This window comes from Myotis brandtii, unplaced genomic scaffold (assembly GCF_000412655.1).
Source record: "Myotis brandtii unplaced genomic scaffold, ASM41265v1 scaffold1234, whole genome shotgun sequence".
NCBI classification, from domain to species: domain Eukaryota; kingdom Metazoa; phylum Chordata; class Mammalia; order Chiroptera; family Vespertilionidae; genus Myotis; species Myotis brandtii.
The window spans coordinates 1-16,039 of record NW_005354309.1 but is presented as its reverse complement, the minus strand read 5'-3'; the positions used below and the strand labels follow the sequence as shown (position 1 = coordinate 16,039).

At 43.5% G+C, this 16,039-nt stretch overlaps 1 protein-coding gene across 1 annotated transcript in view; it reads left to right on the top strand.

The window, feature by feature from the left end:
- The window catches only part of LOC102250879 (transcription activator BRG1), a gene marked incomplete at its 3' end in the record, with an annotated part of 32,060 nt that extends 19,307 nt beyond the window's left edge, over positions 1 to 12,753 (top strand). Inside the window, exons 9-15 of the mRNA XM_014533970.1 lie at positions 1,438 to 1,564; positions 2,121 to 2,294; positions 4,186 to 4,359; positions 5,526 to 5,693; positions 5,780 to 5,830; positions 12,358 to 12,488; positions 12,650 to 12,753. Coding sequence (XP_014389456.1) covers positions 1,438 to 1,564; positions 2,121 to 2,294; positions 4,186 to 4,359; positions 5,526 to 5,693; positions 5,780 to 5,830; positions 12,358 to 12,488; positions 12,650 to 12,753 — 929 coding nt within the window. The remainder of the gene's footprint in view (positions 1 to 1,437; positions 1,565 to 2,120; positions 2,295 to 4,185; positions 4,360 to 5,525; positions 5,694 to 5,779; positions 5,831 to 12,357; positions 12,489 to 12,649) is intronic.
- Between the last annotated feature and the right edge of the window lie 3,286 nt (positions 12,754 to 16,039).

Sequence of the window (16,039 nt, the reverse complement as noted above, 5' to 3'; positions counted from 1 at the left end):
ACACTAGGTCTGTGATATTTCACCCCACACTTCTGGGGGCACCTGAGATTCACTCCTTGAGCACCTTGCACTTCCCATTTCCTCATTGCATTTCTCACTTGTTCAGGGCAGGCCTCCCTTGGTGAGTGTAAGCTCTATGAGGGAGAGGCTGTGCCTTGTTCACTGTATGTTCCCAGAGGCATCAGTAAATCTGCCTAACGACCATCTCTAGAGTGCATCCCAGCTGTGACATGCCTTGGAGCCGGGTGCCTCCCCTTCAGCTTGAAAATGACCTGTCCAGATAGCTTCACTTTCCCTGCTTCCCCCTCCAGTCTTTGTTCTCATATACCTGCCATCCAGCAGCTCATTGGGCCACCGACACTGCAGCCCCTTTCTCATCCCCCTTTGCATAGGTGGTGCATGACCCCTTGGTGAACCAATTCGTCTCAGCTCCCCTCCCCAGACATGGTTCTACCCCCGCACTGTTAACTGCCACCTGGTCTCCTCCTGCCTGGGGCCTGCCTCCTCTCACACTTGCCTGTGCATTCTGTTTTCCACACGGCAGTTGGGAGTCTCTTTTTACGATTTACTTAGACTAGATTCCATTCCCCAGGTTAAAACCTGCCACTCTGTTCAGTAAACTCCCTTCTGTTCAGTTCCTGTCCTGTGCTCTGTCCTCTCCTCTCCTACTTTCCTTGTTCCAATTTGTTTATTTAACAAGTTAGGCTTATTTTTGCCTAGGGCCTTGGCTTGGCAGTACATGACTTCTTGTGCTCACTTAGAATTCATTACTGAGGTCACCTCCTCATAGAGGTCCTGCCTAGTCCCTCACCTCTAGCCCCCTCTAAGTAATGTTTAAATATTTTTTCCATTGATTCTTAGAGAATGTGAGGGGGTGGGGGAGAGAGAGAGAGAGAGAGAGAGATGGAAAAACAGAAACATCGATGTGAAGGAGACACATCAATTGGTTACCTCCAGCACAAGCCACAACTGGGGCCAGGGACTGAACCTGCAATCCAGGTATGTGCTCTTGACCGGGAATTGAACTCACTATCCTTTGGTGCGGGCCTACATTCTAACCACTGAGCACCATTGGCCAGGGCCATAGATGTTTAATTTTTTAACTCCTTTATGGCCCATATTCCTGATAAGGCTCCCAGGCTAAGTAGATTCCCAGGGCTGGGAGGGAGAGCCTGGCCTGCCTGACTCCTGAGGCTGGCTCACCCTGCTGAAATGCCTTCAGTCGGCTGTGCTCTGTCTGGTTTCCTGTTTGCTGTAGCTCTGAGTCCTCTGCTGCCTTCCTCTGTGTTTTGTGGCTGGCATCCTTTTCTGAGCCATCTCCTGCCTCCCTCAAAGGATGGATTCTTCTGAGGCTCCTGCTTTAAAGAAAGGGCATAGGTGGGCTCCTTGTATGCAGTCCTCTCATTGCCTGTCCTTTTTTCTGTCTTTGCACCCTAGGCTTCAGGCTCGCATCGCTCATCGAATTCAGGAACTTGAAAACCTACCCGGGTCACTGGCCGGGGATTTGCGAACCAAAGCAACTATTGAGCTCAAGGCCCTCAGGCTGCTGAACTTCCAGAGGCAGGTGGGCGCAGGCACAGGCCTTTTCTGCCAACGCTGATGCTTGCATTCAAGTAATTGCTTGCTGAGCAATTATTAAGTAAATGTCCCTTGACCATTGAAAGCGGCAGTGTCCACACACACTATTAGCTCATTGTGCCCTCCTTCCTCTTCACAACCTGCACAGTGGTGGCACATTGGGTGTTCCTGGTGTGAGTAAGCATGGTTCCCTAAGGCGGCGAAACAGGAAACTTAAATGGGTCTCTGTCTGCGGGGGCTGTACTTTTGAATGAGCCATAGGAAATACTTTGTGTGTGCTTGAGGGAAGGCAGAGCTGTAGACCTGAAGGGATAAGAGGACCTTCTGCTGGGTGTTCAGAAGCAGCTGTCTCCTGACCTGTGCTTGCCCCCCTGGCCCTTGGGCACTTATCAGACATCCTCCACATGCAGACATATTTGTGCTTATGAGATTTAGCAAGGACCCTTCTGGAGGCAGCAGTGTTGTGCCTAGCTTGCACTGTGTAATTGTGCATTTTGTGTGGCCATGACCAACGTGTGCCCATGTTTCTCCTCTTCCTGAAGCTGCGGCAGGAAGTGGTGGTGTGCATGAGGAGGGACACGGCCCTCGAGACTGCCCTCAATGCCAAGGCCTACAAGCGTAGCAAGCGGCAGTCCCTGCGTGAGGCCCGCATCACCGAGAAGCTGGAGAAGCAGCAGAAGATTGAGCAGGAGCGCAAGCGCCGGCAGAAGCACCAGGTGCGTCCCCAGCTGCTGCATAGCTTGTCCTGCTGGCCCTCCTGTGTACCTGGGTCCTCACAGCTCCCACATTGTTGAGTCTTGTTTTGTGTCTAAACATGCTGTTTGTCTTTTCTGTTTATAACACTATTTTAGACACCAAGCATACACTCTTGAACAAAATTGAGTGGTAGGGAGATGGGCCACAATCAAGGGATGTAAAATATTGGGAGGTGATAGGATATAAAGAAAAATGAAGCAGCGGTGGAGAGTGATGAGGAGCTGTTGACACAGAATGGTTGGGGAAGTTTTTTCTGAGGTGTTGAGATCTGAGCAGAGATCTGAGGGAAGGGAGCCCCATGGCCATGTGGGCAAGAGCTTTCCAGATAGACAGGGAGGTGCAAACGCCCTGGGGCTATGTGCTGTGTGTTCTATAAAAAGCAGGGATCTCTGTGCAGCCAGAGTGGAGCAAGGTGGAGAGTAGGAGGAGGTAAGGACAGAGTGTGCTGGGCCTTGTGAGCCAAGGAGCAAGTTGCACTATTGATCTGAGTGAGGTGGAAACTATGGAGTCTCTCAGAGGAGGGATTGATTTAGGTTAGGTTTTTATTTTATTACTAGAGGCCCGGTGCACGAAATTCGTGCACTCGGGTGGGGGGCCCCTCAGCCCAGCCTGCACCTTCTCGCAGTCTGGGAGCCCTCGGGGGTTGTCTGACTGATGGCCCCACAGGGAGTGGGCCTAAGCTGTCAGCTGGACATCCTTAGCGCTGCCACAGAGCCTGGCTTCTGGCTAAGCGGCGCTCCCCTGTGGGAGTGCACTGATCACCAGAAGGCAGCTCCTGCATTGAGCATCTGCCCCCTGGTGGTCAGTGTGCATCATAGCATCTGGTCATTCTGCTGTTCGGTCGATTTCCATATTAGCCTTTTATTATATAGGATTTATTTATTTTTAAGTTTTAAATATATTTTTATTGATATTTTACAGAGAGGAAGGGAGAGGGATAGAGAGTTAGAAACATCGATGAGAGAGAAACATCGACCAGCTGCCTCCTGCACACCTCCTACTGGGGATGTGCCTGCAACCAAGGTATATGCCCTTGACCGGTATCGAACCTGGGACCCTTCAGTCCTCAGGCTAGGGCTAAGTTAGGTTTTTACAAGATCAGTCAAGGAGACCAAAATTTCCACTCAAGTATGATTTGGGATGATTCTGTTTGTTGTTCACTCGTTATATTTCCTAAAGTTCCTCCAGTCAATATCTATTAGTTGTGTAGTTTAAAATAATAGAAAAAGTCAATACTCAGTGTAGACCGCTGTTAACATTTTGGTATATATATCTTTCCAGCCTTATTCTGTACATATGTAATCAAACACTGAGATAGGCATTTTTTTTTTTTAATCCTTACTCCAGGATATGTTTTTTATTGATTTGAGAGAGAGAGAGAAAGGGAGAGAGAAAAAAACATTGATGTTAGAGAACATCAATCGGTTGCCTCCTATATGTGCCCTGACTGGGAATTGAACCCGAAACCTTTTGGTGTACGGGGTGATGCTTCATCCAACCTGGCCAGGGCTGGGGTAGGCATTTTTGTTCTTGAATTTTTTTGGACAATCTCTGCTATTTCCTTAAAATAAAATTCCTAGCAATGGAATAACTTGGTTGGAGGGCGGGAGCATTTTGAATCGGTTAATGTTCTTGTCAGCTTGTCTTAGCAAGGTTGATTGTCTGTTGTGTACAAAGGAGGGCCCTTCCAACCACCCTCCCAGCATTGAGAACACGGAACCTCGGAATCTTGTAGGCAAACAGTGTTAGAGTATTGTTTGACTGTGTCCTCTTGGTTTTAAACAAGCTGCCTTTAAAGTTTTATCTCAGGGAGTGTTATAGTAGTCAGTCTTGTCTTGTGTGTCCTTGTAGGAATACCTCAACAGCATTCTTCAGCATGCCAAGGATTTCAAAGAATATCACCGATCCGTCACAGGCAAAATTCAAAAACTCACAAAGGCAGTGGCCACGTATCACGCCAACACAGAGCGGGAACAGAAGAAGGAAAATGAAAGAATCGAGAAGGAAAGAATGCGGAGGCTCATGGTAAAATTCTGCATTTGTAACTGTGTATCCCTTTGTGTGTGCACTGGGCGGTGCAGGGGCCAGGAATCCATTACCCTGTATTACACTGAGGCATTTTGCTGCTCAGAGTTAGAAGTGGAAGAATTTGGGTTTGAGAATCTGAAAGAACTGGCCTCAGACCTTTGCCGGTCACACCAGCCATTAGAGTGCCTGCATGACCTTAGCCAGTTAGCTGGCTACTTTATGTCCTCCAGAAAATGAAGGTGGCAACCCCTCCTGGCTGTGAGCCATCAATGGTGTGATCTGATCCCCCATCCCCACCCTGTGTTTCTGACCATTTATTCCTGGGTGATTTCCTAATTGGATAGGTATTGATAGGCATGACTGTGTGGACAGAGGCCACAGAAGTAAAGAGAAGGACACAACTCTGTCCTCAAGGGGCTTGTGCTAACTCTAGGGAGATAGTGGACCAAGCGAAACAGTTTTGAGTGGTGGAAAGTGCACTAAAGAGAACGAAGCAGGACACATGGGATTGACAGGGTGGTACTGAAAGGGTGAGCAGAAACCTGGAGGAAGTGCCTCCTAGGATTGAGGAACCAAGGTCAAGGGCCCAAGGTAGGTAAAAGCCAATTGCAAGGCACAGCAAGTGGCCCCTACAACAGAATGGTGCAGGGGAGGAGTGAAGTCAGAGTCCCAAAGGCAGGTCATTTGGGGCCTTTCAGGCCATAGGGAGGGCTTTGGATTTCATTCAGAACATGATGGGGAGTCACAAAGGCTATAAGCTGGGTAGTGATGTGATCTGATATATTCTTAGAAAGCCCGGAGGGAGAGAGACTGCTTGGACCAAGTAGAGAAAAGGGCTTCGATTTGGGGTATGTTTGTGAGATGGGACAGAACTTGATATTGGCCTTTATAAATAACTCAGTAGGATTATGTCTGTGCAGCCAGGACCTTACAGAGCCTAGCTCTGGGTAAGAGTTGGGGAAATACTAAAGGGAGAGATGATAGTTATGTGAAAGACCTACGTACAGCACAACGCAGGGTGTGACTAAGAGCTCCCTAAATGTGGGCCTGATTGCTGGTTAACAATAATTCCCAGTGGACTTCTCGACTCTGATTTGCCTGTCTTGGTTGCTAATGGACGAGCATGTCTTGCAGGCAAATGCTATAACTGCATGCTTTTGCAGGCAGAAGATGAGGAAGGGTACCGGAAACTCATCGACCAGAAGAAGGACAAGCGCTTGGCCTACCTCTTGCAACAGACAGACGAGTACGTGGCTAACCTCACGGAGCTGGTGCGGCAGCACAAGGCAGCCCAGGTTGCCAAGGAGAAAAAGAAGAAGAAGAAAAAGAAGGTATGCTGGGGACTGGAGCGGCATTCTTGGCCTATGTTGCCTCAGTCTCCCTGTCAGGGAGTGACTGTATCTCTCTTTATTTCCAGAAGGCAGAAAATGCAGAAGGACAGACACCTGCAATAGGACCCGATGGCGAGGTGAGGAACCAGGTTTTTGGTGTGTGTTTTTTGTGGAAATGTCAACCCAGCCCTGGACCTTGGGTCTATTTCATTCTTTTTTTCTTTTTTCTTTATTTAAATTGATCTCAGAAGGAGGAAGGAAGGGATGGAGACACACACACACACACACACACACACACAGAAAGAAACATTGATTGGTTGCCTTCCTCATGCATCCCGAGCAGGGATTGAACACGCAACCTAGGTATGTGCCCTGACCGGAATCGAACCCACCATCCTCTGGTGTATAAGACAACGCTCCAGCCAATTTGTTTTCTTTTTAAACTGTAAAAGCTGAATATGATGATGGTAAGAATCCATATATGTCTCCTGCCACCATCCCACCCCTTCCTTGATCCCACTGCCCAGAGGAAACATTGTTAACTATTAGGTGTTTTCTCCCAGGCTTTTCTATGCATGTGCCACATTATTTACTTTCCATTTTTATTTTCATGTAATTTTAGACTCATGCGAGGTGTAAAACAGTACAGAGAATTTATGTGTACTCTTCACCCAAATTCCCTGTTTTCACTATTGTCATTTTTTCCTAAACCATTTGAGCATCAGATGCAGACATCAATAGCCCTTATCCTCCACGTGTTTCAGTGTGTATTTCTTTTCTTTTTCTTTTTTTTAATATATTTCTTTATTGATTTCAGAGAGGAAGGGAGAAGGAGAGAGAGATAGAAACATCAATAATGAGAGAGAATCATTGATTGGCTGCCTCCTGCACACCCCCTACTGGGGATCGAGCCCGCAACCCAGGCATGTGCCCTTGGCCGGAATCGAACCTTGGACCCTTCATTCCACAGGCTGATGCTCTATCCACTGAGCCAAGCTGGCTAGGGCTCAGTGTGTATTTCTTAAAAACAAGATAATTCGTTTCCATAATTGTGCAGTGATCAAAAACTGGAAATGAACATGGATGCAATACTACGATATAATCCATAGCCATTATGAAGGTTTCTCCAGTTGTCCTTCTAGTGTCCTTCACTGCAATAGAAAACCCCAGTTCACATGTCACATTCAGTGGTAGTCCCTTTTGTCATTGATCTTGAGCAGCTTCTCGCTTTTTCTTTGCCTTTTATGACTTTGGTATTTTTAAAAAAATATATTTTATTAATTTTTTACAGAGAGGAAGGGAGAGGGATAGAGAGTTAGAAACATCGATGAGAGAGAAACATCGATCGGCTGCCTCCGGCACATGCCCTACTGGGGATGTGCCTGCAGCCAAGGTACATGCCCTTGACTGGAATCGAACCTGAGACCCTTCAGTCCATAGGCCAACGCTCTATCCACTGAGCCAAACTGGTTAGGGCGACTTTGGTATTTTTTAAGAAGAGTATAGGCCAGGTATTTCCTGCAGTGGCCTTCAATTTGGGTTTGACTGAGGTTTCCTTGTGATTAAAGTCAAGTTATATGTTTTGGCAGGAAGACCCTAGAGTGATGCTGTATCCTTCTTGGGGCGTCACATTAGGACTGCATGGCACAGATTTGTTCTGCCACTGGTGCTGTGACCTTGATCCTTGATCTCTTGGTGTTGACCAAGGCAATCCCACTGTAAAGTTACTGTCTTTCCTTTTGTAATTGAGTACCATGTGGGAGATACTTGACACTACATATATTGTAACTCTAAATACTTCTAATTCATTGGTTTCACATCCATTGATTATCTCTGCCTACTTCTATTTATTAGTTGGCTTTCTGTAGGAAGGAAAAGCTTTCTCTTATTTGCTATTTGGCCCATAGGCCATAATTTGCAAACCCCTGGTACGAACTCATGGATTCTTATTTAATTTAATCCTTCATTGTCAGTATTTATTTATTTTTTATTTGAGAGAGAGGAAGGGAGAGAGAGAGAGAAACATCAATTTGTTGTTCCATTTATTTATGCATCCATTGGTTCATTCTTTTTTTAAAAAAATTATTTTTTATTGATTTGAGAGAGGAATAGAGAGGGAGAGAGAAAATCAGTGATTGAGAAAGAATCATTAATCGGCTGCCTCCTGCATGCCCCGCTACTGGGGATCGAACCACAACCTCCTGGTCCACGGGTCAATGCTCAGCCCCTGAGCCACACCAGCTGGGCTGGTTGATTCTTTTTAAAAAAAAATATATTTCTTATTGATTTCAGAGGGGAAGGGAAAAGGAGAGAGAGAGAGAGAGAGAATCATCAGTGATGAGAATCATTGATCAGCTGCCTCCAACATGCCCCACACAGGACCGAACCCACAACCCAGGCATGTGCCCTGACTGGGAATCAAACCATGACCTCCTCGTTCATAGGCCAATGCTTAACCACTGAGCCTTGCGGGTCAGGCAGCTGGTTGATTCTTGTATGTGCCCCAACTGGAGCATGACCTTGGCCTATCAGGATGACACTCTAACCAACTGAGTTAACTGGCCAGGGCAGTATTTATTTTCATGCTCAAATTGTTCCAGTTGGGCCTATAGGAGCTCCTTCAAATTGATTCCTGTGTCTTTTTGATGTGTCCCTATCATCCTTTGGGGGCTTCCTGACTTCTTTATACACCAAAATAGTGCAACCTTATTGTCTGCTTTTCCTGTCTGAGCCCTGGAGTCAGCCATTTCTCTAAGGAGCCCTGATTCCTTTTCTCAAAGAAGAATATTTTAAATTCAAAATCTAGGAGTGCTCATTGCTCCTGGGTGTCATTGCTTCTAGGCCCTCTCAGTGGACAGATGTAGGAAATAGGTGTATGTGTGTGTATACATGTTCATTGCTATTTATATATACGAATATTAACAAACCTTGAGATCACACTGATACCACCAGTTCTAATCCAATACCATGGGGTTATTTCTGTCCTTTCCCTTTCTACACTGAAACAGCAAAAATCTGGCTGCCATTAGCCATGATACTCTTTCCTGTTTGCTCAATCCTAGGATACACAGGATGTACATTCAGAATTCCTAATGCGCCCCCCTCTATAAAAGGAGCCTCCTAGAGCATTTAAGATCTTGCTCCCCGGCATATGTCATCAGTTTGACTAAATTAAACTCTCATAAAAATTCGAAAAAATAAAAACAAATACAAGGAGCCTCCCAGCTAGAGGTCAGTGTGTGTTTGGAGTTCATCCCGAGAGTGTCCTCTAAATACTGTGCGCAGAAGCTACTTGGATTAGTTCTCCCCTCATGCCCTTGTTACTGTGGTTTCCCCACCTTTGTTGGTTTTATTTATTTACTCATTGTTGATTTATTTAGTGTGTGAAACACCAGCTTGTTCCAGAGTCTGAGCTGTACAGAGTGGCCCACTCAGAGAGGGGTTGTTGTGCCCACACACCCACCTTCCCACAACATTCCTGCCCACCTCCTGAAACAACTCTTCTGGTGTAATACACACATTTGGGAGAAAGATCTATAAAAGTGGGATGTGTAAATAAGAAGTGTTGTTTTTAGTACCTCCTCTGGCTCTTTGTCCCTCTTCCCAAAGGGCGGCCTTTTCTATGCATGAGCCACTGGAAGGCTTTTCTTTTTCTCACCTAGCATTGTATCTCAGACAACTCACCCTGTTAGCTCATGGACACTTACCATATTCTTTCTATTTTTAAAAAAATTTAATTTTATTTTATTGTTGACAGTATTACAGATGTCTCCCATTTTCTTCCTTTTTACCCCCAATTCCCACCCCACCCCAGGCCTTCCCCATGCTATTGTCCACACTATTGTTTGTGTTGATGAGCTATGCATGTATGTTCTTTGCTTAATCTCTTCCAGCCCCTTCTACCCCCTAACCCACTGAGATTTGTTATTCTGTTCCATGTATCCATACCTCTGGACCTATTTTGTCAGTTTATTTTTTTCATTAGACATATAAGTGAGATCATGTGATGTTTGTCTTTCTCTAACTGGCTTATTTGGCTTAGCATAATAGTCTCCAGGTTCATTCTTCTTTCTTACAGCCGCATAGTATTCCATTGTGTAAATGTGCCATCGCTTTTTTATCCACTCATCTATTGGTGGGCACTTGGGCTGTTTCCAGATCTTAGTTATTGTACATAACTCTGCTATGAACATAGGGGTGCATATCTTCTTTCTGATTGGTGTTTCGGGGTTCTTAGGCTATATTCCCAGAAGTAGGGTTGCTGGGTCAAACGCCAGGACAATTTTTAATTTACCCTATTCTTTCTAACCTCTCCAAAATGTCATACTTCCTATAGAAAAAATTTAAATGGTAACATGAAGAGTAGAAAGCCTAGGTATGCATACTGATTCCTGGTGACATCTTCTCTATTCTTCCTGAAATCTTTATGCTTATATCCCCTTTGTTTTATTTTGGGACTATTTGGGTCAATTTAGATATTAGCTAGACTTTTCCCACTTAGCCAAATATCTTGTGCCACTTTCCATATCACATCATTAGTTCTATTTTCATTTTATTGTGTTGACAGGTTAGGAATCTGTTTCATCATTCAGACTGATAGCTCTTTAGGATGCTTCCCATTTGTAGCTGTTACAAATGCACTGAAAAAAAGAAAAAGATCCTATACTGAGCTACTCTTTACCTCCTCTTCTATTGGTGACTATTTCCGTTTCCTTTTTTCCTATTGCAACGTTGTTGTAGTGAGCCTCCTTATGTATCACCTTTTGATACTGTCTTAAGTCAGCTTGGGCTGCTGTAACAAAACACCATGGCACCATAGCCTGGGTGGCTTAAATAACAAGCATTTGTGGTCTCACAGTTATGAAGGCTGGAAATCCAAGGTCAGGGTGCAGCAAGGTGGTTCCTGGTTAAGGGCTCTCTTCCTAGCCTGTTTTGTAACAGAAGCATCACTCAGTGGTGGCTGTGAATTGTCCTTATTCCCAGCCAGTGGTTCTCAGCATTGGCTGCACATCTGAATCATCTGGGAAACGTTTATAAAACCCTAGAGCAGTTGAATCAGATTTTTTGGGTGGGCAGGTGCAGGCATCACCACCATTAAATGCTCCCAAGGAACATTCAGGGGTGAAAGTCACCAATTGAGGGTTTGTGCATCTGGAGTTGGTGTCACCCCTCCCGTGCCATGGTGGGCCACTTTGAGGGTGAGGTTGTGTTGTGCACAGAGACTAATCTCTCTCTACTGTATGAATGGTGTTGGTAGTGCAAAACTTCGGAGGGAGGGAGGGATATAGGTTCCTGGAAGATGCTGTTAATAAAATTTAACTGAGTACATTTGAAGATCTAATTGGTTTTATCCAATGATTTATGAATTGGGTAGGTAGCATCTCATCTAGCAAACAGAGCTATCCTGAGCTATTATACAAGATGGACAGCTTTTATAGTAATGAGGATGGATCAGGAAAGTCAGCAAAAGAAAAATGAAAATTTATTGGAATAAAGTAAGAGTTCAGGTGATGACAGCTTCTCATTGGTTTAGCTGGGTTTCAATTGGCTAGACTTGTTGCAGTATAAGAGATAAGCCTTCCTCCTGCTGTGGTAGTACAGTAGATGCATTTCCTGTTTGGGAGTGCAACGTAGGTCTCTTCCTGTTGGGATCTGTAATTGACTTCCTGTTGGGGGCAATTAATTTAGAGTGGTAGGACATGAGAGCTTCTCTACAGGCCTTCATGATGCCAGTTTTAGTTTAGATTAATTGGATCCAATTTAGTTGACCTAATTTTTTGTTTATTAATTTTCACAATGCAAAGAAAGGTTTAAAGTAAGAACTTCATCCTTATTCTGAAATCTTCAGGAAATTTGAAGGGGGAAATGTTCATCCAAAGTTGATATCTCAGAAGGAGAAATCAAAGAATTTCATATGTGTTGCTAAGAGGAAGTTCGTTGTTTTATTTTTCAAATATTCCAGTTAGCTATTTAACAACAACAAAAATGAGGACCTTGATGAAGTAACAAACACATTACAAATGGAAAAATAATCAAGGGCCAGAAGAATGTGAATAGTAGTCATTTGTGTAAAAATTGGGAGAAACCAGTTCTAGTTTCTTATGCATGGAATTGATCTGTAATGATGCATGGTGGGCATCTATGAAGAAAGAAACTTCTGAGGAACAGGGGATGGAGAGAATCCATACTCTTGATTGATGAAGTAACAAACACATTACAAATGGAAAAATAATCAAGGGCCAGAAGAATGTGAATAGTAGTCATTTGTGTAAAAATTGGGAGAAACCAGTTCTAGTTTCTTATGCATGGAATTGATCTGTAATGATGCATGGTGGGCATCTATGAAGAAAGAAACTTCTGAGGAACAGGGGATGGAGAGAATCCATACTCTATACTCTTGGATTTTAAACTACATGACTCTATTACCTATTTGAAAATAAAAGCATGTATGTCAGTTATCTCAAAGAAACTGCTGTCATCAGTGGATTATATTTTTTCCTGAATTATTGACATATAGGAAACCCATTTTCACAAACACTAGCCATGGTTGTGTGCCAGTTTTTTTGGTTATAGAGTTGACAGGGCACTTCCCAGTTGGCCATGGTTAGTGAACATCTGAGGTATGGTCACCGCAGAACCTAAAGTCACACGTGTCTCTTTTCAGCCTCTGGACGAGACCAGCCAAATGAGTGACCTGCCTGTGAAAGTGATCCATGTGGAGAGTGGGAAGATCCTCACAGGCACGGATGCCCCCAAAGCAGGGCAGCTGGAGGCCTGGCTTGAGATGAACCCAGGGTGAGTGGGGCCTTGAATTCCAGATGCAACCAGGATCCTGAGTCAGCTGTCTGGTAGCTGGTGGTGATTTTGCTTGATTTGGAAACAAGCCAATTTGCTAAGGTAAATGAATTATGCTGGTTTGCGGGAGGTTTATATTAAAACACTAATATTTTTTCTAGGTATGAAGTAGCTCCAAGATCTGATAGTGAAGAAAGTGGCTCAGAAGAAGAGGAGGAGGTAAGAGTCTATTTCCTTCTGTCAAGGCCCTCGGTGCTCTGTAGTGGTAACCTCTCTCCCTCGTGTATCGGTCACCCCTGCATGCTGTGACTTTCCCACTCCGCTTGGGCATCATGTGGGACAAGAGATGGGCAGAGGGTAGCCAAGGCCTCAGTCCTGATGAAAAGTTGGTGCTTTAAAGCTGTGCTGTCCAGTACAGGAGCCTCTAGCCACACATGACTGTTTTAATTTTAAATTAAATTAATCAAATTAAGTAGAATTTAAAACTCATATTCTTGGTCATAATAGCCGCTTTTCAAATGCTCAACAGCCTTCTGCACAAAACAAATAATCACTATAAAGTTGTGAGCATTAAATCATGTGCATGTTTACTTATTATAATCTCTTCATTGGAAATACTATAAATGGTTACATTTTCATGCATATTTTTTTTAAAAAATATATTTTTATTGATTTCAGAGAGGAAGGGAGAATGGGAGAGAGATAGAAACATCAGTGATAAGAGAGAATCATTGATTGGCTGCCTCCTGCATGCCCCCTACTGGGGATTGAGCCTACAACCCCGGGCATGTGCCCTGACTGGGAATTGAACCCGGGACCTCTTGGTCCATGAGATAATGCTCAATGCACTGAGCTACCACAGCTGGGCTTATACATATTCTTTAAATCACTTAATTATTTTATGCTAAAGTGACTTCTAGATTTTCCCTGGTTGACAAAGCTCTGATTAAGAGCCTGCTCCTGCCCTAGCCGGTTTGGCTCAGTGGATGGAGCGTTGGCCTGCGGACTGAAGGGTCCCAGGTTCGATTCTGGCCAGGGGCACATGCCTGAGCTGCGGGCTTGATCCCCAGTGGGGGACATGCAGGAAGCAGCCTGTCGATGGTTCTCTCTCATCACTGATGTTTCTATCTCTCTATCCCTCTCTCTTCCTCTCTAAAATTAAAAAAAAAAAAAAAAGAGCCTGCTCCTCTATCTGTTGTGAATTGCCTCCTTGGAAAGGATAATTCAGAGGGAGCTAGGATGCAGTTCCTGTAGGCAATGTTCCTTTCACACATTTAGCATCCAGCAGGGTGATCTTCACTCCCCCTTCAGCTGGGGTTAGAGGATCTTAAAAGGCTTTCAAGTGATATTTTAAAATATTGATCTTGTTGCCTATGAACTTGCTAAACAGATATTGTTATTTCTGATAGTTTTGTTTTGTTGTTATTGTAGACTAGAGGTCCAGTGCAGGAAATTCATGCACTTGGGGGGTGGTCCCTCAGCCCGGCCTGCACCCTCTCGCAGTCTGGGAGCCATTGGGGGATGTCCAGTGGAAGCGGGGGAGGCTCCTGCCACTGCCACTGTGCTCACCAGTTGTGAGCCTGGCTTCTGGCTGAGTGGTGCTCCCCATGTGGGAGCACACTGACCACCAGGGGACAGCTCCTGCGTTGAGTGCCCCCTGGTGGTCAGTGCACGTCATAGCGACCAGTTGTTCTGCCGTTCGGTCGATTTGCATATTAGCCTTTTATTATATAGGATTCTTTAGAATTTTCACATACAGGATCATGCCATCTGTAAATAATGGCAATTTTACTACTTCCAACGCTTCCTGTCATTGTGCTTTCAATTTCTTTTTTCTTGCCTTATCGCACTGGCTAGATTCTCCAGTACAGTGTTGAATATGTGTCAAGAGCAGACATCCTTGCCTTTTTTCCGATGTTAGGGGTAATGCATTTCGTCTGTCACTGCTGTTTGATGTTAGCTGTAGGTTTTTTGAACATGCTCTTTATCAGGTTGAGTAAATTATCTTTTAATCCTAGTTTATTGAAAGTTTATAATTCTGTCTATAGTTGATTGTTTTTTTTATCTGTTACCCACTAGTATGCTTTATTATATAAATTAATTTTTGGATATTAAACCAAACTTGCATTCCTGGGATAAGTTCTACTTTGTCCTGATGTGCAATCTTTTCTATATATCGTAGTGTTGCTAATATTTTGTTGAGGATTTTTGAGTCTAATTTTCTCATGACATCTTTGTGTAGCTTTGATATTAGGTTAACATTGGCCTTCTAGATGGGGTTAGAAAATGTTCCCTTCTCTACTTTCTGGAAGAGTTTGAGAAAAATGGTATTAATCTTAATATTTGATAGAATTCTCCTGTTAAACCATCTGGGACTGGCCTTTTCATTGTGAGAAGATTTTTAGTTACTAATTCAGTTAGCTGTCAGATTTTATTCAGATTTGTCTACTTCTTGAGTCAGTTTTAATAGTTTGTATCTTTCTAGGAGTTTGTCCATTTCATCTTAGTTATTTGTTGGTAAACGGTTACTTATAATAGTTCCTTATTATCATATTTAAAAATACATACATATATATATAATTTCAGAGAGAAAGGAGATGGAGAGAGATAGAAACACTAATGATGAGAGAGAATCATTGATCGGCTGCCTCCTGCATGCTCCCTAATGGGGATTGAGCTTGAAACCTGGGCATGTATCCTGACCAGGGAATTGAAACATGACCTCCTGGTTCATAGGTTGATGCTCAACCACTGAGCCACACTGGCCGGGCTGAAGTCTCTTTTAGAAGAATTTGTCTACAACCTTACTCAAACTTAGCTAAAAGTCTCACCCCAATATTAATTTCAGATATGGTAATATCAGTTAGGGTAAATCTGTACTAGTTATGATTTTTTTTTGGCCAAAAATGTTTGGGCTGTTATCACCTGTTTACTATTCCAAATGATCTATAAAATCATTTTGCATACCCCGAAAGAAATCCCACTAGGTTTTTTTATTGGAATTTTTAGCAGATTAATTGGGTTTTTTTGTTTTTTTAGTTTTATAGCAGTTCCTTTATACATGAAAATAATTACTGGGACTTTGTGTCACTTATATAGAAATACAAGGATGGTTTACTACCAGGAAATGCATTCATGTGTATTTTATTAATATGTCACGCAAAATCCCTTTATCATCTCAGTAAATGCTGAAAAATCACTTTCATGAAACACAACACTTACTTTACAGGTTTATAGAAAACCTCTTACTAAATTAGGATGCCTGTTATCACCAGCATTATTTGACATATTTTAGGCATTTTAGTCATATCGATAAAGCTAGAAATAAATCAAGAGCAACAAATATTGAAAATTGGCTATTAAATGTTTTATATTGAGAAACTCCAAGAGATTACAGTGAAAATCAGCTTGAATAGGTTAGACAAGGAATAAATGTGTAGTATACATTGTATAATGGGGGCAGGGGACATGAAGAATCTATTGTTAGTAAACAAACGTACAAAGTAGCCTGAGATAGCCTTAAAAAGAAGTGTCTGAACTCTGCTGGGAAA